A 25,358-nucleotide genomic window follows, 5' to 3' on the forward strand; every position below is an offset into this window, starting at 1 on the left:
ATTTGCATGGGATTAATCCACATTTCTTCCTTTTAAGGCCGTGCCACCTGCAGTGCCTCAGGGGACCCGCATTACTACACGTTTGATGGCAGAGTTCACCATTTCATGGGAAACTGCACTTACACCCTCTCCAAAGTCTGCAACGACTCCAGGGGGCTTCCACCCTTTGACGTGTCCACCACCAATGAGCACAGGGGCTCCAATACCAAAGTGTCCTATGTAAAGTCCGTGCACGTGGATGTCTATGGAAGTCAGATTTCCTTGCTGAAGAAAAGAAAAGTGAATGTAAGTGAAACGATATTTAAAAGGAGTATTTTAATCATCTGACATCCTTAGAAACTGAGACCTGAAAAAATTGAGACATTTGATTGGATGTATAGGTCACATGGTGGGTTTCCATTTTCTCATTGGTCAGATGTGCTTCTTAGAATTAGGCTTCCACTGAGAATACTGAGGACTGGCAGTTGACATTTGCGTTCTGTGAACATTCTGTCATATTTCCTCCAACTCCCCAGTGTGAATGAGAACATTCCTCCCAGTGAACTCGTTGGCTAGACCATTCGTGGGCGATTCACTGGGAATTATGGGGGTACTTAACAACGACCAGATTTTCCCAACGTGTTTTACAGGTGAATGGCACCAGAAGGAACCTGCCTGTGGTGATTGAAAACAAGATCAACGTCCAGATCAGCGGGGGCTACGTGCTCTTGGAAACTGATTTCGGACTCTGGGTCAGATTTGACGGCAATCACTATGTGGAGGTCTCCGTGTCTGGTTGTTACAAGGGCCAGCTCTGTGGCCTGTGTGGTGAGTATCCCTGTTCTTGAGAACCGTCAAGTCACACGATCAGGAGCTTTTCAATAAATCATGAAGTTTGGGGATTGGTTGGGGTTTTTTGTACCGTGTTATGTTTACCCCAGAGTAATCTAGTCTGTACTTGTATGGACTGCGATTTAGGGCACTGGTTTAAAGGAACCATCATTATTTGGGTACCTGGCAATTGTAACTTAAGAGAACTCTGGTTACACAGGAGTTAACTCGAGTGTCAGAAATGACAACTGCAGATGTCATTGTTAACAGGAGAGGAATCTCACATTCAAAACTACAGTCTAAATATTATCCCCGTCCTACCCTGGATGCCTCCGGTCAAGGGCTGCTCATATCTGTTTTCACTCACTTGCATCGCAGTCTGTCTCATAGAATATCAGGGTTGGAAGGGACCTCAAGAGGTCATCTAGTCCAACCCCCCTGCTCAAAGCAGGATCAATTCCCAACTAAATCATCCCAGCCAGGGCTTTGTCAAGCCGGGCCTTAAAAACCTCCAAGGAAGGAGACTCCACCATCTCCCTAGGTATCGCATTCCAGTGCTTCACCACCCTCCTAGTGAAATAGTTTTTCCTAATATCCAACCTGGACCTCCCCCACTGCAACTTGAGACCATTGCTCCTTGTTCTGTCATCTGCCATCACTGACAACAGCCGAGCTCCATCCTCTTTGGAACCCCCCTTCAGGTAGTTGAAGGCTGCTATCAAATCCCCCCTCATTCTTCTCTTCTGGAGACTAAACAATCCCAGTTCCCTCAGCCTCTCCTCATAAGTCATGTGCTCCAGACCCCTAATCAATGTCTGTCTCTCTTTGATTGGAACTGTCCGTCCCAATCCACGCTTTTCGTTTCTTTAAACTTGGAAATGATAATAAAACGTTAAGGCCCTTCTTGTGGCTAAGGAGAGATTTCCAAGTCTCTGTTTAAGAGCCATCCTGAACTTTTCTGCTCTGCTGTGTTGTTCCTTGGACTGGCAGATGCAAACTGTCTCAGCACTGTCGTCGTTACAGTCCGAGCACGGGCAAAGGCTCCTCTGATCACTGAGCCTCCTTTTTAGAGCTGCTTTTTGTTGTCCAGCTGCAGTAGAGGTGGGTCTGCTGCAAGACAAAGTGAGAAACTCCCCTCTGGAGCGAGCAGAGACCAATTAGATTGCCAGCTGATAAGCCTGGCAATACTTGGATGTATCAGGGCAGCTGCCTCCTGAATGCCCCCTTGTGGCGATGCGCTATCCCGTCTGGGGCTGGTTTCATAACAAGAAACAGTGCAAAGCTCTGGTTCTTGTACCAAACCCGGGGCTCTCCTTTTATGCCCGTCTGCTCCTGGTGAAGCTGCCGCTCCCAGCCCTTCCCAGCTGGAGCTCAGCCTTCTGGCTTTGGCTTCCTTCTCCTGTCAGCCTCTCCCTGTTCTGAGGGAGAAGGCACCATGTGTACTGCCCTCCTCGGGAGAGCTCCTCCCAGTTGGCTGGGAGAGAGAGGAGTCCTGCCCCGCCCTGTACGACAGGGCTCCTGGGCCCGGGCCCTTACAGGGGCAGTGTCCTGGGTTTTCCCTTCCAACTACTCATTCGCTAGGACCACTTCCTCTCCTCTGGCTTTGGCCATTTCCTTTGCCTTTGCTCCTTCCAGTATTCCTGGAACGGGGTCTTCTGGCTGCCTCTAGCCTTAAAGGGCCAGTATACCCCGTTACATGGAATAACGGTCCAGCAGCCCAGATGCTTATCGGAAGCTCATCCACATTTCCCTGGGATGAAAATGGGGCTATGAAAAGTGGAGTGCTAGAGTTTAAGGCCAGAAGGGAGCACACGTCATCTACTCTCACCTCCTGTAGGGCAGGGGCCAGCAACACCACCCAGCCACCTGCACATTAAACCCAACTGCTGGAATTAAATTGCAAGAGTAGGTTGTGTTGTGAGGTATCTGCTTCTCCCTGGATCTGGATGGACTGGAAGTTCCCCGGGGGATGACATTTCCTTGAGTGTTACCCACATGGCTTCTAAGCCTCAGGAATGATAGAGTTTGAGCGTAAGGGTGCAGGTTAGTTCTTATTGTTCTGTGACCCATTTACCCGAGTCACCGTGTGATCTGACACAGTCAGAAAGCCAAATCACTTGCTCCAAAAACACAGACCCCTACCGTTTAATCTACAGTGGAATCTTCATCAGCTGTTAACAGTGCGGCGTCTGAGACGCGCAGGGAGCAATTCTTACTCCTTCCCGGAGAGGGCACTGGTGCACATACACACTGGCCAGTTCCTTACAGTATATTTGTCAAGCACACGCTAATGTGCATTCTGTAGTTGTGAATTTCACGTATTCTGCACGTTTTTCATTTTTTGTAGGTAATTACAATGGTGACGCAAAGGATGACAACCTAAAGCCGAACGGCAGCACTGCAGGAGATTCCACTGAGCTTGGAGAGAGCTGGCTGGTGGCAGAGAATAACAGCATGTATGTACAGAGGGAAGCGAATCAGTTGGTCTTTGCTACAAAAGCTCTCGGAAAGCGTGCTGCATACTCAGCCACAGGGCGCCCAGCCATGACTCCACCACCTAGTCTCCTCTAGGGCTGAGCACAACTCCCATCCTCTCCAGTACACCCAAGAGCCCCCTCTCCAGTTGGCCATGAGCAGGGANCTGCCAGGTTTGGTATACTGTTCAGACTGAATCTGAGCTAGCCTCACAAAGCATCTAAGTATTAATGTGTCTGAATTTCGTGCTGGTAAAATAAGAGCGCCGGAGAGGTTGAAATCCTCTCTTTATCCATAGAGCGTCCACGGTCTGGGGAGCTGCCGTGCAAGCTGTAGTACCCGTGACACGAGTGAAACTCACCACAGTCCCTTCTACTTGTAATTGTTAAGAAGGAATGTTAAGTCCTTGTGCAAGGCACCACCTGGCAGTTTAGGGGAAGAGGGTCTGTGTCTCCGCTCACTTCCATGGGTGGGAATCAGCAGTAGCCACAGAAGTCCATGGAGGTTCTCCAGGGTAAAGCTGGAGTGAGCCAGAGGGGAACCAGGGCCACCGTTGCTCCAGTAGCCCATCGAACAGGTGCTGCACAGGAGGCTGCAGGGCGACCTTCCCCCGCCTTGTGTACACGGTGCGCATCCGCTCTGTTCTGGAGAGATCCTATCGAGGCGCTAAACGGTCCCCACTGGAACCGAGCCATGCGCCAGCAAACTCAGGGCCCTGTCTCTGACAGCGCCCGTCACCAGCTGCTTCAGAGGAAGGTGCAAAAAACTCTGCAATAGGAGGATTTGGGGCATTCTGCCCCCACTAAAGTCTCCTCCTTACCCCTAAATTGTTTGTATGATTTGTTATGTATATTAGAGCAGCACCTACAGACCCCAGCTGAGATGGGGGCCCATTGCTCTGGGTACTGTATAAGTAACAGAGGACAGCCTCTGCTCCAACGCCCCGTTCCACTCTGACTAGGCAAGACAGGCGCAGGGTGAGGGAGAGAGTAAGACACAAGCAGAGGGAGCAGGGGTCTGCATTGTAAAGGGCATGGGCCTGCCGGGATTGGGTTGGTTGTTTAGGTTTGTAGGAGGGGATTAGCTGAAAGGGGAGGAGAAAGGGAGAGGGCACAGTGAAGGGAGGAGATAGGGGAAGAGGGGAAGGCCAGGAGTCGGAGGGCAGGGAAAGTGAGGACACTGGGAGGGAGTGAACGGCCAACCAGCAGAAGGTCAGGAATCTCCAGAGTCAAAGTGTGGAAAGCCACTGGACACTGGTGACCCACCGAGGCGGCTTTCACACGAGCCACCAGCCAGCTGTGGGCTGCGAGAGACAAGCCACCGGAGCCACGTTTCAGCTGATGTCCACGTCAATAGGTGAAAGGCTGGACTTGTATCCTGTTGCCTATTTCCGATCCCTGGATACGACCGGTCCCCTACCAGGCATCATTTGTCTGTCTGTCTGTCTGTCATTCCCTGCGCAAAGGGTTTCCACTCTGTCCCTGGAGAAAAACCTCAGCACGGAGCAGTCACCCTGTGCAGAGCGTTCTAACAAGCCTTTGCTGTCCTGGAACAAACGGGAAGTTTCAAGAGAATTGCTTTGGGATCTTTTCCTTTCAGTGATCTGGGTTTTTCTTATCACTTGTAGCAATCTCCTGTCCGGGAGGAAGCCAGTACAAGAGCTGTGGGAGCAGGTGTCCTTCCACCTGCGTGACTCCCGCTCCATTTAGCCCTTGCAGCTCCTTACCAGTGGAAGGCTGTTTCTGTAAGGAAGGCTACGTTCTGAGTGGAGACACCTGTGTGCCTGAGAGCAGCTGCGGTTGTGTGGATGGAAACAACCACTATCATCAGGCAAGTTACCCTGAGCACCTAGAAACAGATACAACAATCCCCGATTCTTTCAGTGTCACTGTAACTGATCATAATTAATGAATACAGATTCACTTCATCTCGTTTTAGATCAATAGGTTCTGTGGATATATTTGTTCATGTAAATAATAACAGTTCCTAGCTTTCACTGTATAAAGCACTGTTCAAGATCAGGTCTTAAAACATTTGTCAAAGGAGGTCAGTTTCATTTAACAGATGGGGAAACTGAGGCATGGAGTAGCCAAGTGATTTGTTTAAGATCAACTAGTGACAGAGCCAAGACTAGAACCCATGTCTCGGAGTCCCAGGCCTGGATACCATCTCCTAGGTCACACTGTCTTTCTGTGGGGGCACTTAATGACATGTAGAGTATCACAGGCATTTAACTAGTCCAAACTCCTTTGATTATCCACTAGGGTGACGTTACTTGATAGTCTTTATACTATTATATATTCAAGTGCTTCTCCTTTCTCTACCAGCTGGGTGAAAACTGGTTCACCCACGATGCCTGCACTGAGCGCTGCACCTGCAACAGCAAAAACAACATCACGTGCACAGGCTGGGAGTGTGGAGTGCTGGAGAAATGCAGTGTTCAGGATGGGGTGCTGGGTTGTTACTCCCCTGGTGAGTTCTCCCTGCGAAAGGGTCCATGTGTGAGTTCAGTAATTAGATGTTTCTGTTCAAGAAGGGCTTTCTCCAGATACCTTGTCCCTTATGCGATGGCACAGGAAGGAGCTGACGGCTAATTCTTGCCAGTGCTGAGAGACATTCAAAGACAAATCCCCTATCTTGCAATCACTGAGCTCCCCCCCCTGCAGTGGGAGTGAAGCTGGCGTAGACCCTTGCAGGATCACTGGAGTTTGGGCTGAGTAGGGAATGCAGAATCAAGCCCCAAATCAGCCAATGACACAAATGAAAAAACTTAACTCCAAGGGGTTGATTTAGGAAAATACCAATAGGGAAGGAGAGATTAAAAAATAGCAAGAGTCTAAACTGCTCTTGTAAAGTACTTGCAGTCAGGGGTACACACCGGTCATCTGCACTGTGCAGAGAGCCCACAGCACCAGGAACAGTTGCCCCTTTGACTGCCCAGCTACTAGTTTGTACGGTTTTGTGCATATCAGCTGAGGTGTCTCATTCAAAAAATTTGCCCCGGAATGTGATTGGCCTTAATCTGGAATGTCTTCAGTGGGAATTTGCCTTAGTAAGGAGAGGCAAGATCAGGCCCTTGGAGCCCACTTCAGGCCCTTTCATAGTGATGACACCTGACATTAACACAGAAGTCGTTAATTAGCCGAGGTCACTATAAAATCCTCCAAAGTCACTGGACATTTATTTGACCTTCAGGGAGAGCATCCTGTCAGGTGGCAGGAGATCCCCACTACTTCACCTTTGACAAAGTGATGCACACCTTTTTGGGCACCTGCACCTACACCCTGCTCCAAGTCTGCAACAGCAGCAGTGTCGTTCCTGTGACCATCAGTGGCAAAAATGAAGATCGAGGACAAAGAGGGGCCACGTATCTCAAAGAGATTTACATTGACATCTATGGCAACCGAATCACCCTTCAGAAGAATAAGGCAATCATGGTACGTAGTGGGACTGTTGTATTTTGAGAACAGATATGTTAAAAACAGCACATAAAAACAGCCTTAGGAAAAGGGTTCTTCACATTTTACTAAGGGACAGGCATGCCTTTCATTGATAGCCAGGTGTATCCTGGTCTGTGCAGTGCAGTTGTCCAATGAAAGGTATTGCCTCACCTACCACATGTATCCCAGTAGGGTGACATTGAGATATGAAGTAATTTCTCGCAGCACCAGCTGCAAGAGGCACCTATTTTGAGTCTGCTGCTGTACCAATGTCCCTGCATGAGTCACTGTCTACAGGATTTGATCCTAGAATCTCTGGATCTAATAAAAGTTTCCACTGCCTGAACTAGCTAAAGAACCAGTGTTCACAGTCAAACGCGGTAGCTGACTCAACCATCTCTATATGGCTTAGACACTTGCGGTTATAGAGAGCCGCCCCAGGTGAGACTGGATTACATTACTTGGGATTAGCTAACCAGGAACTGGGGATTATATGGAGAGGTATACTCAGCCCTGCAGGTGGGGAGGGACCTGTGCCCCCACAGTGACCCTTCCAACTGCCTGGCTAAGGCATGACCCAGGAATTCTGTCCAGTCCTTGGCCAGAAGGGTGGTCACTGCGACCCAGGAGACCACAAAGGTTGGAAGCGTAAAGAGGCTAAAGTTCTGTTGGGGAATCCTCCAGATCCCCTGGAGAAAATAAACTATGAGCAGAAAAAACGTTACTAGGCGACTATGTTCTATGCTGACAAATGGTCTGTTGTCACCAGCTCAATAAGGAGAGAGTCCGAACTCCGGTAAAGAACCGATTACGAGGCGTGTCCATAGGAAATGTGGGCATTTACATGGTGGTGGAAACTGACTTTGGACTGCTAGTGAAATATGATGGAAATCAGCACTTGGAAATCAGCCTCCCAGAATCTTACTTCTCCAAGGTGAGATTCAGTATGTTAAGATAATAAAAGGCATCACTTCAAAGCGTGGACTTTCCTCTTCCGCTTTATGGTTAATTGGAATTTATTTTCCTCTCTTGCTTTATTATTACTGCTTGCAGTAATGCTGCCTGCACACACAAGCTGTTTTCTTCTCTTTTCCTTTTTACGACCAGCTACGGGTGTTTCAAAGGGATAGTTACAGGAAATGACAGACCTGGGTGCATAGCTGGCAGTTAGTTACAGAGATTCCCCTTTGGGTTATATAGGTATGTGATGGGCGGCCTCCCACCCCAAGTCCCCCATGTTTTGAGTGGCTTACGGAGTCCTTCCCCTCTTTGTGGCACACAAGGGATTCTCCAAACAAACAAACACAAAGGCCCCTGTCCCTCTCCTTCCGCAACGGAGGGAGAATCAGAGTGAAAAAAGGGTCAGTCTCTGAGGCAGTCTGGCTTCTCTGCAGGCTTAGTGTCTTTAATCAGGGCTAGGGCTTGCCGCCAGCTTCTCCTTTTGGGTCACCCCCGCTGCACACCTGGTCCATGTAGTCTCAGGGGCAGCGAGCTCTGCAAGCGTCGTCCTCTTTGCTGATCTGTCCCTGTAGCCAGCAGTCTCTGGTCACTGCCCGTCTATGGCAGGCTTTCCCTTCGTAAGCTTTCTCCCTCCAGGCCGCACAAGCCTTCCAGCAGTGACTGCTTAGTGCTGGCTCAGCCCAGAAGAGCTCGTTAGCCTCCTCTCTACTAGAGGGAGTGCGTGCCCCCTCCCAAGGCAAATGCCAGGAAGTCCTAGGGAGCAACAGATATGTTGCAATATCATTTCATTTTCCCATTGGGGCATTAAGGTTTTACAGTGACGGCTTGAACTGGGAAGCGCCGTGCAAGTTACTGACCGATTTCTCGCAATATTTGTCCATGTCTTTCCTTGGTCAGCAGCGGGGATGGGATGAGACCCCCTGGGTGATGACATTATTCTCTTCTGCTGTAGGTATGTGGCATGTGCGGTAACTATAACGGCCAGCGTGGAGATGAGCTGCTCATGCCCAATGGCGTGCAGGCTAACAACGTCACGCAGTTTGGAAACAGCTGGAAAGTGCAAGCCGACAGTGACGCGGGGTAAACGTGGCTCTTTTTCATCCCCCCACTTGTGCTGATTCAGATCACCTGCTCCCTTGCAGACATTTTAACACGTCCCTGCTCTAAAACATGCCAAGTAGAGGAAAGTGCACTGGCCATGCTGCCTGGTGTATCTCCTGCACCTTCTCTGAGAAGCTGGCGTTCTGCTGGGGCTCCAGCAAACGCCACTGCCCCAGAAGGAAAGAAGGTCACAGAGGCAAAGAGTGAAAGCCTTTTTCCCCTCTGTGATGAAATTTACCAATGAGCTACAGAATCACTCACCAGCATTTTGTCAGGTCAAATCCAGTCCAATTCAGTAACAATCGGAAGTCACTGATGTGTCTGATAGCGTAAGTGAAGTGAATTAGTGGTATCCGTTATTCCCTAATGAGCATCCCAGTTAGCACAAACTGGCAGTCCCAGCAGAAACGCCAAGGATTGCATGAGCATTGCATCTGAACAGCTCAGGGAGGTTGTCCCTCTGTGTCAGGGCTGAGACAGGCTGATGGGGTGGTGAAAGCCCGCAGTGCTGCTGGCATGTGGTGACTAGAGAGAACCCTGCAGCTTCCAGGACTAGTCATTTGGCTCCTCTCACCAGCAGCCAACATTCCAGCCTGGACGTCAGCCTGCGCGTTCCTCTCCCAGCTGAAACACGCCGTGTTTGTGCTTTCTTGCAGCTGCTTGCCAGACACACGAGAAGAGCTGGGCCCACCTTGCACTGCAGAGGAGAAGCCAGGCATTGAAACCCAGTGCAATGTTTTAAAGTCGGACACCTTCAAACCATGTCACCATCTGGTCGAGCCTGACCTCTTCATCCAGACCTGCATCTACGACATGTGTAAATATGATGGCATGCTGTCCACTCTCTGTGCCATCACACAGGCCTACGTGGACACCTGCAAGAAGCAAGGAGTCGTCATTAAATGGAGGACCAACACATTCTGCCGTAAGTAGACTCAGAGTAAACAGCCTGGCGTTTGGCTGGCTGACTCTGATGTGAGAATTAACTAGCGGTGTTAGCTGGGTGGTTAATTAACAAATCAAAGAGGCCAGGAAGGTGCAGTGTCATTAGCTGCAGTTAGGACTCTGTTACAACACTGACCTGTGTTCATAGTTGGGCCAAATCCTGAACATTTGCATCTCCCACTGAAGTCAATGGGAGTTAAAAGTGATCGGCACCATTCACAACTAGGCCCACTTATGAAAAGCAGCTCTGGGGTGGGTTGGTTTGAGCAGCCAAAGGGACATCGTTAGACATGGTAATGAGGCTATAATGAAGAAGGGAGTTAAGAAGACTAGAGAGCACTTGGAATCTTACAACTGCTTGAGTCCTTTGGGCCTAGCAGTGCCGTCCTTACATGGCTCGGACTCATCCAAAACTCCTCTTGGCATCCATGGGAGTGTTGCTGGAGGAAGGACTAAGGACGGTCTGTGGCATATTAAAAGCCAGATTCGCTGACGCACTCTGGCTAGCTTGTACCACTCCAGCAATGCAAGAGACAGAAACACAAATGTCGCCAGTCAATTAAACCATGATTCTGGCTGTTTTGTGTCACCGGAGTAATGCAAAGCCGCTGGAGCACACAGGTGGATCTGGCCCTCACACTTCTCTTGTATGTTTATTTTTTGAATGGTGACCAAGACTGGATGTGATACTGAACTAGACTGATGAAAAGCACATCTCAGACACAATGCCCACAAACTCAGCCGTGCTCATGCTAGAATTGAATTGACAGCCTCTGAGAGGCTTACCTGTTTTTAACAATACATGAATCCATGACTATGCCATCACCATCACATCCTAAAGAAGTAACCTTTAGTGCTCTGTTGCCATCCAAGTCCTTCCAGTCAGCACCAGGCGTGTCTGCTTTGGAACATCGACAAGTTCTCTTGCACATTGTAATAACGCTGTTTTTATTCTCTTCACACAGCATTGCCTTGTCCATCCAACAGCTATTACACTGACTGTGCATCTCCCTGCCCAGCCACATGTAATAATATGTATGCGTCCTCCCTCTGTGAAAAGCCAACAGAATGCACAGAAGGTTGTGTTTGCAATGAGGGTTACGTGCTTAGCGATGACCAGTGTGTACCACTGAGCGAGTGTGGCTGCAGAGATGATGAAGATAACTACTACAGCGTAAGTAGTTTCTGTACCAGGTGATTATCGGCTTTAACAGCTGTAAACAGCTGCTGGAGCTTCTGCCTGCTGCCCTGGTGGGTCAAATAGAAATAAATCTTCAGTGACTAAACGGAGACACCTTGGATTTGATGTGCAGAGCTTCTGAGCAGCCATAGCTCCACATGAAGCCAGTGGAAGCTGCAGGTACTCAGAGCTTTGGCAAATCAGAACCAAGGGATCATAGAATCATAGCAACGTAGGGCTGGGTGGGACCTCCAGTGGTCATCGAGTCCATCCCCCACACTAAGACAGTATCTTAGGTGGGGCCTCCAAAACTGAGGCCCCAGAATCAGTGGCCCCTTTTGAAAACGTGGCTGCTGGTGATTTGCCAAAGGTCCCTCTGGATGTTTGTCCCTGTCCTGTGTTATGTCTAAATTGGCACACAAAAGGCAATAAGACCAGCAAGTCTTCAGCTCAGTTGTCACTGTAGTGTTGTAGCAGGATAGAGGCTGTTGCCGTGAATCCAAAGGTAATGTTGTATTTGTTTGTCAGGGCACAAGCTAAGCTCTCAAGCTTTCTCTGTGGCCCTAACGCAGCCAGTGGAGTCTGGTATCCCCACATGGGCTCGGCAGCCAAGGAATGGCCTGAACAGTAGATTACAGTTCACTTCCTGTGCTGCTGCCCTTGTATTGCGCACCTGAAGAAGAGCAATGTCATGTATCATTAACACAGTGTGCATTCCCACAGGCTGGGGAGAGCTGGATAAGTCCCCACTGCACCCACAAATGCAAGTGTCAGAAGGACAATACCATCAAGTGCCAGCCCTATGGCTGCGATACTTGGGAGATCTGTTTCCTCAACAACAAGGGGAAATACAAATGTAAACCGACAGGTATGTGCGTCTAGGCCTGGTAGGTGTGGGGGCAGGGGTGGGCACCAAGAGTCCATTCCACCCTCCAGTGTATCCAAGCAGGAGGCAGCCATTGCTGGTTTCACAAGGGAGGGCCATTTACCAATGCAAGGGAGCCTTAGAAGCAGAGGTCACAGTAACGTATGCCCACTCTAAGGCCCCGCGACACTGCCACTGCGGTGCAAAGGGGTCCTAGTGTCAACAAGAATTGGCCCCCAGTGCGTTTGTAACAGAAAATTCACTTATCATTTTCCAAACATAACAGAACACAAGGGCCCTGATCCTGCATGGCCTTGCTCCTTGGGTTGTCATTTTCACCTGCAGAAAGCTGGGGCAAAGTGGGCCTAAAACACTCACAGACGAGCATAGTGGGAAGTTCCACTGACTTTGCCCCTCTTGATGTGATGGTGCCGGGGTAAAGAATCAGGCCCACATTTGCATTTGCAATAAGTACAATTCCATTTCAGTCCTGACTGTTTGAATGATAGCATAGTGCTGATAGGAGAACATGGCAAGGTCTCTGCTCTCTGAGTGATGTGTTCTCCTAACAGACTCCGCATTTGTGGAGGAAAATGGAACAACAGATTGAGATGTATTTTTTAAATAGAAGCTAACCTGATATTTGGTTGGTAACAAAGATGCAAAAGGCAACGAATTCCTATATTATCTCTGCCAAAGGTCAAATTCAGATTACAGCGGAGAATGAAGTTTAAAAAGAAGGAAAGACTAGTGCCTATGAATCCATTGGCAATTACTCCATTGTCCTCCAGTGCATGGCTAGCTTGAGAACAACAATGAAAGAAGAGAAAAAAAATTGTCACCAGAGATCAGAGCTGGACAAATGTTACCTGTTGAATGTGGCTGTTGAGGGACTGGGCTGTTTCTCATCAAATAATTGATTTGATTAATCAGCTTTTCAGGTGTCTGACCAGGTCTGCTAGAGATGCTCCTGTATTTCATTGCCAAGTAAATGATTCCCCAGCTGTGATTTGCAGAGCAGGGTGGCATATTTTCTGCAGTGTAGCTGGCCAGTGCGGCGGGATGATAAAACTCCAGCCTCCTCCCTTCCCCATTTGACAGTCCTAGCACTCCTGTGGCACCAGAATGAAGCAGCGCCCGCGCTTAGGAGAGAACTGGGATTTGGATTGTGGCTGGCCCCTGCATGGGCGGATTGAAGAGGGGAGAAGCCTTCTTGCACCCTTGTCCTTCTCCTTTGTGCACTTTCATGGGGGTCAGCCGCATCCTACCCCTTTATTACTTTTATCCAATGCGTTAAAAGCTGGTTGCAAGGTCTCGCAAATACAGTAATAAATACAAAGACCTCAGAGGTAGGTGAGAGGTGGGTCAGAGCCGGATGAAGTGTCATTTCAAACATAGACACAAGCTGTAAAGGCCCCAACATTGTGTTATAACTTATTGAAATTCCACTGTTGGGCAATGACCGAACTGGCACTTCTTAGAGGCCACTTTAAGCCCCCTGCATTGTCCCGGTGAGACTCACCCTTCTGCAGAGGAACTGTATGTGTCATGCACATCTCCCAAGGGCTGTGAACCACTCAAACCTTGCTTCAGCCCAGAGGACTTCCATTGGCTGTCGGCACAGGGATGAGTTTCACCGTCTGCCTGCCGGTCTGTGTGTCCGTCCTGTGGTATCTGAGCACCTATCGTAGCTTTCACAGGAAAGCATGTCAGAACTCACCAGCCTTGTGTTAAACTGAGCCACAGCACAGACTCAGCCCTGTTCGACGGGCCTCTGCATACGCCTTGGAGGCTAATGTGACTGTTCTCTGTTAGGCTTTGGGAAGTGCCTCGTCATTGGCGATCCACACTACCTGACGTTTGATGGGTTGATGCATCACTTCCAAGGCAAAAATACGTACATGCTGTCTCAGACTGTCTCCAGCATCCCCGACCGCCTGCCATCCTTCAGCATTGAGGGAAAGAACAAGCTTTACCCTAGAGTGTCCCACATTTCTTTCCTCCAGGAGATCCGTGTCAGTGTTTACAATCACACAGTGTGGTTCAGGCAGAAGAAGCAACTTGTGGTAAGAAGTGCATTAAGCTGCACACTCCTAGCGCTCATTTGTTTTTCCTGTAACATCAAAAAATGTGGCGTGATCAACAGGGATTCGTGACCATTTATAAGGTGTGCTGACTATGCCACTCGGTTTCTAGACTGCAGCAGAATGTCTGTGGTCTCTGAATGGGCCTATGTAGAACATAAATGCTGCTGTCTGGTCCCAAAATGGACTTTAAGCATAACCACTGGAATCTCTGTCTCGTGTTCGCTCAGAGTGAAGTCTGAGGTTGGCCTCAGGAACAATGACTGAGTGTGGATGCAGGGCTGTATTTAAATAGGCATTTCCCAGAATACGCACCCCTGCATTCGAGCCTTTTCTGCAAACTAACTAGCACCCAACGCTTCTCAGCGTCTCAGCTTCTCATCATACTTTGCAAAGATTAAGCAAGTATCTCTCACAGCTGACTTGTGAGGTAGGTAAGTATGGATAACTGTCCCCACTTTACAGATGGGGAAACTGAGGCACTGAGAAGCCAAGGGACCTGCTGACGAGATCAGTGTCAGAGCTGGGTTTAAAATCCCTGAGTTCCTGGCTCCCAGTCTCGCTCAGGCAGGTCAATAAACAACACTGCCCTCTGAACCCAACAAATCAGCTATTCCCAACCATGGATCGCATTTCTGCCTGGCAGAGCGTGATGTGCTTTCCCAGCATGGAATCACTAATGGCGCAGGAGAGAGGAGAATAGCGGCAGGACGGCTAATCTCGAGTGTGCAGAAATCAGGGATCAGGCCCCAGAAATCACGATTGGCTTAAAAATCAGGGTAGTTTGAAAAAATAATAAATTTGGGGTTATTTTGCTTTGCCCGCTGGTTTTTAAGATTTAGGGGTCATGTTTTCAAGCTTTTCTCCAGGGGATGCACATGTACTTCTGTATTCGTTACTAAAAGCTGAGGTTCCTGTGTCCCCCTGGAGCTTGGGCTTCGAGAGCAACACCAAATATCACGAGATTCACAATAACCCCGTGAGATCTGGTGTCACTAGTAAGGGAGAGAAAACACATAAATGACGCTGTAATCATTATATTGCCTTCCTCACGTTATCATCATCCTGTACTAGTACACATATTGCTCATGTAAATATAAGTCAACGTCTTTTCTAGCCAAAAACTAGAGGGCTCCCAGAGTGGTGTGAAAATACTGAAATTTAGATCAATCCAGCTTGTTTCCATAGAGCATTTAGCTACATCAGTTGTTTATGGTTCTCGCTGTCTGAAAATTTCTTTACAAAACCTGAAAACAGGAAAGGTTAGCTGGGTGTTACACACCTCCGCTGGGAGCGGGTCTGAATTCGATCTATCCACTGAGTTATAAATAATTGTGTCTCTGTTAGCTGGATGGAGTGAAAACCATCCCCCCTGCCCAGCCTCATGAAGGTCTTCGCATATACCAGAGACCAACGAGAATTTACATGGAGACAGATTTTGGCTTATCGCTCAGCTATGATGGTGCTGAAAACTTAGGTAAGAACAACCAAGAGAACTCACTGTAGAATGTGTTGAATGCTATGTCCTATAGGTGCATCCAAAGAAGTGAGGTTTTTACTCACGAAAGCTTATGCCCAAATAAATCTGTTAGTCTTTAAGGTGCCACCAGACTCCTTGTTGTTTTTGTAGATACAGACTAACACGGCTACCGCCTGATACATGTCCTATAGGAGATTTCAACCCCAAAGGGAATTGTGAACTTGCATTGTCTAACTGCATGATTCTTCTCTGTAATATGAAATCCCAGATAACCGGTGACAAATTATTTCCCAGGAACTAGGGAGACAGCAAAACTGGCACCTTCTGTCTGGATCCCCCAGAACATCATTGGTTTGGGTAGAATGGGACCTGGATCCAGATTGTTCCTAGTTTTGTTTATTCAAAACCGAAACCTGACTGAGAAAGTTTAGCAAAAGCAAACTCACCCTAGTTTGCTCATTAGAGCAATGGGACAAAGGTTGGACCTGCCCCCTCGCTGATTTTCCAAAATGCCAGTGAAGTTTTGGTGCTCTGCCCCAAGCCACAGGACTGCAGTGTGGGTCCCTCACTACCCCTCCGCTTCTCAGCAGGCTCCTCTTAATTGTTCTCGAGGCCCTTCTCCCTTACACCCATTTTACAGGAATATAACTCCATTGACTTGAACGTCTTTACTACTGATTTGCAGCAGGCGTAAGGGAGAGCAGAATCAGGCCATATTATTTTAGTGAGGCGTTCGGGGAGTGTGTGTCACATAATCATAGTCCCAAAGCCTTAAAATCCCAGCTGTCCTGCAGGAAAGGAAGGTGTGTTTTCCAGGAACTCAATGATATTCAATAGAATTCACCTTGCAGGGCGGGAGATCCCTTAGGTTACATCTACACTGCAATAAAAACCCCCTGGCACCGAGCGTCAGAGCCTGAGTCGGTTGACCTGGGCAAGCCGCGGCTGTGCTGCAGGTCTTTTATTGCAGTGTAGACTGTATCGGAGAGGTGAGTCGAGGGTATATGTCAGTCTGTAGGGTGTGTGCGGCAGAAAATGAGATGTGCGCACAAGTATGTGGGCTGTGTAGCAGCCCTGGGGCAAAGGTGTCCTATAAATAAACATAATTCCTATCAACGAGCAGTGATTTCCTTTATGTAGCTCGTATAAGTGGGCCAAGCCCCGCAGGAGTTGTGAATGCAGGTCTGTCTCCCATGACAGGACACCTGCCACATTATCAGCCTATGGAATGGCTGCCTGCTATTCCATTCCATATCCCCTGTGCACTTGTGGCTACGGGTTTCTTTCTATCCGCTTTTTCTTCTGGCCCCCATTAGATATAACCCTGGCCAACACCTACAAGGACAAAGTCGAAGGCTTGTGCGGCAACTTTGATGGGAAGTATAAAAATGACTTTACCAAGCCGGATGGCACTCGAGTGAGGGACGTGGATGTGTTTGGGGAGAGCTGGAAAGTCCCCGTCAAAAGAACAGTCTCCCGGCGCAGGTACTGGCCCTACATAAATACAGACCAGACTTGGCTCCTGAAAGGTAGTTCATTAAACCCTAGCTAATGTTCCAGGAGGTAATGCACGGCGTAGTGCATCTCTGATCTTTCTTCTCCCTCTCTGGGTCCACTTATGTATTTGTCCTGCGCACTGCTAAGGTGAGGAAGTGACAGCGCCCTTGGGTGTGGAGAGCGTGGGCCTGAGGCATGACTGCATTAGTCCAGTTTCATGCCATTGGCTTCCAAGGAGTCAACCCCTAAACCCAGAGGGATAGAGAGGTTACTCAGACCCTGTGTCCAACTGGACTCTCGGGCCTTTCTGCAGGAAGGTGTCAGTTACTCCTCCCTGCCTGTTGGGCGGGATGACCCAAGGGAGGGCAGGCACCATTGCCAGCATCTGCCCTCCCTCTGGGATTCTGCCAGGGACTGCAGCGATCCCTGCCAAAGGAGGCTGCTGTGGAGATTGTGTCGATTCATTGCACTTCCTCACATCCCTAGCTAGGCTCCCTTCCCAGCCACGTGAATGGTGCTGACCCACCGTTAAGTCCCTGACCCAGAGGATTTTTTCCCCTGATAGTCAAAGAGCAGATGGAATGAGTTAGAGCATTGCTGGTTGCAGCAGGCTGTCTGGTAGAACATAAGCAAACAATATATAGGCCAGGGGTGACCCAAATGCGTCCCAGGAGTCAGATACACAGAGTCAGGTTGGCCTTCGAGCACCTGGCAATGGTCCATGAGCACCCTTGGCATTGAAAAGTGATGGTACTTTTGAGGTACAGTTGTCCTAGTTCAGCTGTGTCATTGTGGCCACCACTTGAGAGGCATCTAGTGGGCTGGAGGCAGGTGGTGAAATCTCTGGCCTGTTGTAAGCAGCACGTCTAACTAGATGGTCGTAACGGTCCCTTCTGACTTTAAAATCCAGGAATCTGTGAGATCCTGGGGGGCGCTCTGATACTCCTCTGCTGTTGTGTTCATCCATCTCCTTCAACGGAGGTGCCAGGATCCTAGCTTTACCTGCTTAAACTTAGACCAGCTCCCTGTGCTACCAAGAGCGTATTCAGGTGAACGCTGGACATCCCGGGAAAATGGAGGCTCAGCCAATCTGTTCTTCATTGCAGGCGAGAAGTCACTTCAGACGAGGAGCTTGACAACGTCGAGTTAAACACAGGGCTCTCCAGAGGCTGCAATCCCAGTGAACTGAGTCTTGTGAACTCCACTTCTAAGTGTGGGATTCTTACCGATCCCAAAGGTCCCTTTGGAAAGTGTCAGTCCAATGTCTCCATCGAGTTCTTCCAGATGTGAGTACCTTCGAGACACACACGCTGTTCTCCAGGTGTTCAGAGAGATTCCAGGGCCTGATCCTGGGATGTGCTGCCAGTGTATTCCTTGGAAATTGAGGGGGACTCAGGGTCTTGGAGGGTCAGGCCCAAGTTTTGCATTAACAAGAGCTAAGATTCTGCTTAAGCATTTTTAAAGGGTGTGTTTGTGTGTCTGTCGGTTGAGGAATTTGCACTGTGGCTAGCTCTGAAAGGGGGCTTTCCCCTTTCCTTGCACAGACGTCTGCACTGGTGACCCTTCCACTCGCACGCTGGATTTCGGAGAGCCAAGGTGGGGCAGGGAATAGTTTGTATTGGACCAACGTATTTGGTAAGAGGGACAAGTTTCTGAGCCGCACACTTCTTCTTCAGCTCTGTGTGGCTCAAGAGCGTGTCTTGCTCACTAACAGGCACTGGGCCAATACAAGAGACTGCCTCCCCCGCCAGGTCTCTCTGCTCTCCTGGGCCCAGTACGGCTACAGCTACACGGCATCCAAGATGGACTTTTCAAAGGAGCCAAAGGAATTTAGGAATCCAACTCCCATTCAAATTCAGTGAGATTCGGGTGTCTAACTCCCATAGGCCCCTTTGGAAATTCCAGCTGTAATGTTTAATGACTTGTAAATTGCAGCCTTTATGCTCCTGCCAAAAAGGCTGAAACTGTCAGTGCCACTTCTTGACTGCACCACACAGGCGTCTCCCAAAGAGCATAGTCATTTGCCCTGTTGGCTACAATGAGAACTTCCTCGGTTATGTTTCGGGCCTCCGCTAGCATCCTGCAGTTTGCAGGTAACTCACTTGAAACCTCTGGGGACCCCATTGATTCATCCCATCCCAGGTACGGACACAGGCCTGCCAAGTCTCCTGCAGTGGGATCCTTCTGTCAGCGTGTAAATGTCATGGGACCCACATCTACCACCACACTGCACACACCGGATGTGCAAACACAGTTAACACCCACTGTAGGGCCCCTTTATGCTGCCAGAGTGGTGTGAAGGGGCCATAGTTCAAAGGAGTCAGGCCCCCTATTCATTTGCCAACGAATAATGAAACTCCTCACTTGTCACCTCTGAACTTCCCTGGATGGGCTGCTCTGTGTTCTCAGTCAGGGCCTGATTTTTAGAGGTGCTTAGCACCTGCCGTCCCCCACAGACACACTGAAGTCAGAGGAAATTACAGGTATTAGACAACTCCAAAACTCAGGCCAATGTTCAAGATTATGAGGTCAGGTGACAGGGTCACAATTTCTGACCTTCAGATAATCAATAAACTAGACCTCTGGATCAATGTTAATAGTGAGTGTGCATATGGGACAGGTCTGGGGGGTGGTATGAGGTCAGGTCTACACTATAAACTTAGATCAGTACAACTACATCGCTGGGGAGTGAAAAATCCACACCCCAAGCAACGTCGTTATACCCACCTAAGCCCCATGTAGACAGCGCGATATTGACGGGAGAGCATCTCAAGTTGACATCGCTACCGCCTGTCCCGGAGGTGGATTAACTATGCTGAAGGGAGACGCTCTCTTGTCCCGTCGGGATAGTCGCATCTTCACTGTGCCCGTGCAGCGTTTAGACCTGCCCTGAGTGTGTGTAGGGGTGTGTACTCACAGACATAGCTGCACTAGGAAATCCTTCATCTCCCATTAACAATCTGAAACAGCTCTGTCACCAAACAGGAACAGAGGCCGAAGGAATGACCCTACTCTGAAATACTCATGTCCCTGTTTTTTGCGTGGGTGCATGTGCATATATTGCATGTTAGCAGCAGCCGCTGTAGAACAAATGACCTCATCTTCCCAAGGTTCCACCATTGTTTCCTCTCTCAGCCGTGCCCAGGGCATTGTTTGCAGGGCCCCATGTGGAATGGGGGAAAAGCGGTAACTACTGTATTTGGCATGAATGCTTTCTCATGTCGCACACAGGGGCTGTGTCTTTGACCTGTGTGTGGAAGCCGAGAACAGCACTGTGCTGTGTCGACACCTGGAGCAGTACGCGCTGGCCTGTCAGGAGAACGGGATCGCGTTGGGCAACTGGAGAGCGCAGACGCCTTGTGGTGAGAAGAGAAGAGCCCCTTATAGGACCCAGAAATCAGGGTTTGCTGTTTCTTCTAAAACATATATGGACCATTTCACCTACCCCTGAAATGCAGCCACCTCTGGGGTGGGAAAGGCAATATAGAAATAACACCTAGCAGTGGTTCAGGACTGAGGAGGAAGGACGCCTTCTCCAGCTGAAAGCACAGTGGGGATTTTCACAGGACTCAGTGTATGTCCCCGTGTGCTAATAGCGCCCTGATATAATTTGACTCTCCTGATTTTTCTTGCAGAGATGCAGTGTCCCCCAAACAGCAAGTACAGCAGCTGCATGACTGCATGCCCCAATTCCTGCAGCAACCTGGTAGCCTCCTCCGAGTGCGAGTCGCCCTGTGTCGAAGGCTGCGAATGCCTCCCTGGATACGTTCTCAGTGGCTATGACTGCGTGCCCTACAAGGAGTGTGGCTGCAGCTTCCTCAACACATATTATAAGGTACAGTAGGAAATGTCTGAGGAACGCTGGGGTGATCAGCACCTGCGTCAAGCATTACTCTGCCCATTAGTGATTTCCATTCCTTCCCGTTCCCGTCAGCGTGCTGCGCTCGGCTAGCAGCACCAGCAGTTCATGCCCTGACAGTCTGGGCCCTGGAGAGAGGGAAGGCAAAGGAAGGGAACTGCAAATGCTGTCTGTGGGAAGCATGCAGAGCAGTGCAGTGAGAGTGCGTCCTTTGAGATCCCGTGTGCTTGCCTTGTGAAGTCCATGTTCGTTCTGCCCCATCCTTGCTCTGAATAATTACACATGGGAATCCAAGGGTAAGATTACACCCTGGGGTTCCAGAGATGTAAAGAACCAGTTACAAAAGTCCGGATTAGACCCTCGCTGTGGGCCCGATCCTGTGAGGTGGCACTGACATGGGATGTGCTCAAAATCTTGCAGAACTAGACCCTGCAAATAGGGCCTGACCCTGCGGACTGGAGCACACCCTCTAGTGCTGTGGCCGGCTCAGACCTCCTGGAAGCTGCTTCGTAGCTTTCTGTTTAAATGCTGTAGCTCTGATGTGCAGAAGGACTAAGCCGGAACAGATCACTATTCCAGACAGCTCTCTGTGCAGGTTACAGGACCATGCCGGGTGTTTGCCAGAGGCGTGGCACAGAGCTACGGGCCATAAACCCCCCCGGATAGGAGCGCAGCGGGCTGCTGCTATCTCTGGTCCCAAGCTCTAATTGGACGTTGCCTGGCTGCACAGGGCACTGAGCTGGGATGAAGATCCATCACGCAATCTCAAACCCTTGGGTGACCTTTTTCCTTGGGCTCTCCTTGTGTCCTTAGGAGTAGGTCTAGGGCTCCCAGGCTACTGGGGTTCCTAGGCTGCTGGTTTGCTTTCTGTACGTACCTTACCCAACTGCACAGGGCCCACTCCTGCTCCTGCTCCCACTGAAGCAAACAGGACATTTGGTATAGACTTAGTGGGAACAGGATTGGGTCCCGAATGCATCCTTCATATTGTCCTGGCTGATTTGATTAGATGCCTTTAATCCATAGCTGTTCTCTTCCAGGCTGGAGAAACGTTTGTGACTGACGACTGCTCTCAGACTTGTGAATGCACAACAAGTTCCAGCGTTGCCTGCACCAGGGCAGCGTGTGCACGCAGCGAGATCTGCGCCGTCGCTAACTTCACTCGCGGATGCTACATACGTGAGTCAATTACTAACCGCGTCGCTTGGTCTCTGGTGCTGTGAAGTCTTTGCTGAGTGTTCGTCCACCAGTGAAATGCGTTGCGGTGTGGGGTTCTTGTAGCTGTGTTGGTCCCTGGATAGTAGAGAGACAAGGTGGGTGAGGTCATATATGGGAAGAAGATCCGAGGAAGAACCCTCTGTGTGGCCCAAAACTTGTCTCTCTCACCAACAGAAGCTGGTCCAATAAAAGCTATCCCCTCCCCCACCTTGTCTCGCTGTGTGGGGACAGTGGCACCAGCCTTGTACAGAAAAACCATTGTGCCCGGCGCACAGCATCCTGAATTGAGCTGATATGGGATGGCAGGCCCCAAAGGGAAGTGCCCTAAAAATACAGGGCTGGTCCAGTATGGCTGGTTACGGGAACCTACAGCAGAAAGCGTCACCAGGGTAGGCAATTCTGAGATGCTGACCTGTTTCTCTCTCTCTTCTCTAGCTGGCCCGTGTCTGCAGAATCTTTGCGAGAATGGTGGGACTTGTATTGAGGATACAAGTGAATCCAGCAACAGCTCTTCTAACTTCAATTGTGTGTGCCCTGACGGATACGAGGGACCTCTCTGTGAGGCTGAAACACAGGGTAAAAAAGCTATTTAGAATGTCACTGGAAAAGTGAAGTGTTCCAACAGCAAAAACCTTGTGTGCTGAGTGTGAACAGTGTGGCCCAAAGGTCACAGAAAGGCCATGTGACCAGGACATACAGAACCTGATTCTGCTCTCAGTTACACTTGTGCAAATCAGGAGTTGCTCTGCTGAAGTCAGTGGAGTGAGGCTAGTGGAGTGAGGCCACATGTTTTAGGGCACTAGATTTAACCACACTGGGCTAAGGGCCCAATCCTGCAAACCCTTGCTCATGTGAGTAGTCCCACTGAAGCCCTTTAGGGTACTCCAGTGTGTAAGGGCCTGCAGGATCAGGCCCAGCGTCATGTTCCCCTTGAGGTCAATGGGAGGTCTGCCATTGCGTGGAGCAGGACGCATGCTCTGCAGTGCTTGGTGGAGGCGTTCATAGAATCATAGACTATCAGGGTTGGAAGGGACCTCAGGAGGTATCTAGTCCAACCCCCTGCTCAAAGCAGGACCAATTCCCAACTAAATCATCCCAGCCAGGGCTTTGTCAAGCCTGACCTTGAAAACCTCTAAGGAAGGAGATTCCACCACCTCCCTAGGTAACCCATTCCAGTGCTTCACCACCCTCCTAGTGAAAAAGTTTTTCCCAATATCCAACCTAAACCTCCCCAACTGCAACTTGAGACCATTACTCCTTGTTCTGTCATCAGGTACCACTGAGAACAGTCTAGATCCATCCTCTTTGGAACCCCCTTCAGGTAGTTGAAAGCAGCTATCAAATGCCCCCTCATTCTTCTCTTCTGCAGACTAAACAATCCCAGTTCCCTCAGCCTCTCCTCATAAGTCATGTGCTCCAGCCCCCTAATCATTTTTGTTGCCCAAAACAGGACACAGTACTCCAGATAAGGCCTCACCAATGTCAAATAGAGGGGAACAATCACATCCCTCGATCTGTGGCAATGCTCCTACTTATACAGCCCAAAATGCCATTAGCCTTCTTGGCAACAAGGGCACACTGTTGACTCATATCCATCTTCTCGTCCACTGTAACCCCTAGGTCCTTTTCTGCAGAACTGCTTCCTAGCCATTCGGTCCCTAGTCTGTAGCAGTGCATGGGATTCTTCCGTCCTAAGTGCAGGACTCTGCACTTGTCCTTGTTGAACCTCATCAGGTTTCTTTTGGCCCAATCCTCTAATTTGTCTAGGTCCCTCTGTATCCTATCCCTACCCTCCAGCATATCTACCACTCCTCCCAGTTTAGTGTCATCTGCAAACTTGCTGAGGGTGCAGTCCACGCCATCCTCCAGATCATTAATGAAGATATTGAACAAAACCGGCCCCAGGACTGACCCTTGGGGCACTCCACTTGAAACCGGCTGCCAATTAGACATGGAGCCGTTGATCACTACCCGTTGAGCCCGACGATCTAGCCAGCTTTCTATCCAAAGAAATTTCTATCCGAATGGCTGCTTAGTAGAACGGCTTCTCGCCATTAGCTGGGCTCGCAGCACCACACCCTGCTGGGTTTAGGAGAGGCCTTGGCACACCTGCTTCTGGCTGGCATCACAGCAATGGGGCTCCGACTCTTCCTGCCAGGGAGCAGGTCACGTCACGCCCAGGTACCTGTGCGGCTGCATCGGGTTATGCAGCGCTCTACCCTGGTGGCTGCAGAAGGGGTGTGTGTCAGATTACCATGGCGCACACCTGGGTGCTCTGATTGGAGGGAAGGGATTTAGATCTCGAAATGGGGAACAGCTGTTAGCTCCGGTAGCTTGCTGGAGAGATGGTCCAGCCCAGTGCTGGGTGACAATGGGCATGGATCTGTCCCAGGCTTGCATTCCAGAAGCCCATCTGCACAATGTCAGTCAGTCAGACAGACACATTTGCTGTTTGGATCATGGAGCTGAGATGGAATTTCCAGCACTTTTTTCTTGCACTCCTCTGCCGTGTACTAAATCGGGCTCCTATTTCTCACTCAGACGAGCCAAGGAAACCTGGCAACTCTCTGGTCTACATCATTGTGGGAGTTTCAGCAGGAATCCTCGTCCTCGCGGCGATCGTCGCCCTGGTTGTGTGCAGATCCAAGTCAAGGTACGTGCTGCAGCTCAGCAGGGCGAGGGGCATATCCCCCATTTCAGGGTGTGTCAGCTCTCAGAGCAGTCACACTACTTACATCGTGCCTCAAACCCAGAACAGCCAGGAGTGGGCCAGACTGTTCAAGGCGCCATTTTAAGCCATGTCTGATCTCTGTTGCACCGCCGGTGAGACGAGGAGTGCAGCTCTTTACTTCTCGTTAACTTTTCTTTACAGAATGAACAGGAAAAAGTCACTGGAATTCCCCAGAAGGAGGAATTCATCTTTGACCCAATCAAGGGATGCGCTGGACCAGAACTCTCACGTGCCAGACTACAGCTACATGATCAATGCTGCATTTGATCAGGATGAAAATCAGTCACATTCTAATTAGGGGCATTTTTTATTTCCATCTGATTTTTTTTTTTGCTGTTGTATTCTAATAAGTGTTTCTAACCCTTTCCTGAGCAATAATAATTTATAATAAATCACTGCACTTCCTGAATGCTCTAATATGCTCTGTTCTTCCTAAATGTCTCCTGCAAACGCTTGCTGAAGCACCTTAGTCCTGACTCACACTAGAGACCCCGTTGACTTCAGGGGCACTGCTCGGCTGAGTCGGGACTGGATGGAATTCACCCTGCCCAAGGCCTAGCAACGATTACCTCCCACATGGCCTAGACACCACCAACGCCCCACGTCAGCCCAGCCTAGTGCTGGCTCTGTACAGTTCTCCACTGACGTCAGGGGGTTTCCTGGACTACGCCAGCAAATAGTCTTCCATTGAATTTCAGGTTTGCTGTTGATTA

The 25,358-nt window shown here is 49.6% G+C and overlaps 2 protein-coding genes across 2 annotated transcripts; both read left to right on the plus strand.

The window, feature by feature from the left end:
• The first annotated feature begins 41 nt into the window (after nucleotides 1-41).
• LOC117882396 (zonadhesin-like) lies at nucleotides 42-3,381 on the plus strand. The gene is made up of 3 exons (XM_034780554.1): nucleotides 42-285; nucleotides 630-807; nucleotides 3,158-3,381. Exons 1-3 carry the CDS (start codon nucleotides 106-108, stop codon nucleotides 3,379-3,381), a joined length of 582 nt encoding a protein of 193 aa, XP_034636445.1. The 5' UTR covers nucleotides 42-105.
• Nucleotides 3,382-4,918: 1,537 nt separating this feature from the next.
• LOC117882846 (zonadhesin-like) lies at nucleotides 4,919-25,035 on the plus strand. Its single transcript, XM_034781689.1, has 18 exons — nucleotides 4,919-5,115; nucleotides 5,613-5,757; nucleotides 6,481-6,722; nucleotides 7,495-7,659; nucleotides 8,638-8,765; nucleotides 9,443-9,711; nucleotides 10,697-10,905; nucleotides 11,635-11,779; nucleotides 13,592-13,842; nucleotides 15,208-15,337; nucleotides 16,657-16,825; nucleotides 17,944-18,123; nucleotides 20,069-20,199; nucleotides 20,473-20,672; nucleotides 21,737-21,875; nucleotides 22,350-22,490; nucleotides 24,456-24,567; nucleotides 24,787-25,035. Exons 3-18 carry the CDS (start codon nucleotides 6,537-6,539, stop codon nucleotides 24,941-24,943), a joined length of 2,712 nt encoding a protein of 903 aa, XP_034637580.1. The 5' UTR covers nucleotides 4,919-5,115; nucleotides 5,613-5,757; nucleotides 6,481-6,536; the 3' UTR covers nucleotides 24,944-25,035.
• Nucleotides 25,036-25,358: the final 323 nt, after the last annotated feature.

The sequence above is a fragment of the Trachemys scripta genome, chromosome 9 (assembly GCF_013100865.1).
Source record: "Trachemys scripta elegans isolate TJP31775 chromosome 9, CAS_Tse_1.0, whole genome shotgun sequence".
In the NCBI taxonomy this organism is placed as follows: Eukaryota; Metazoa; Chordata; order Testudines; family Emydidae; genus Trachemys; species Trachemys scripta.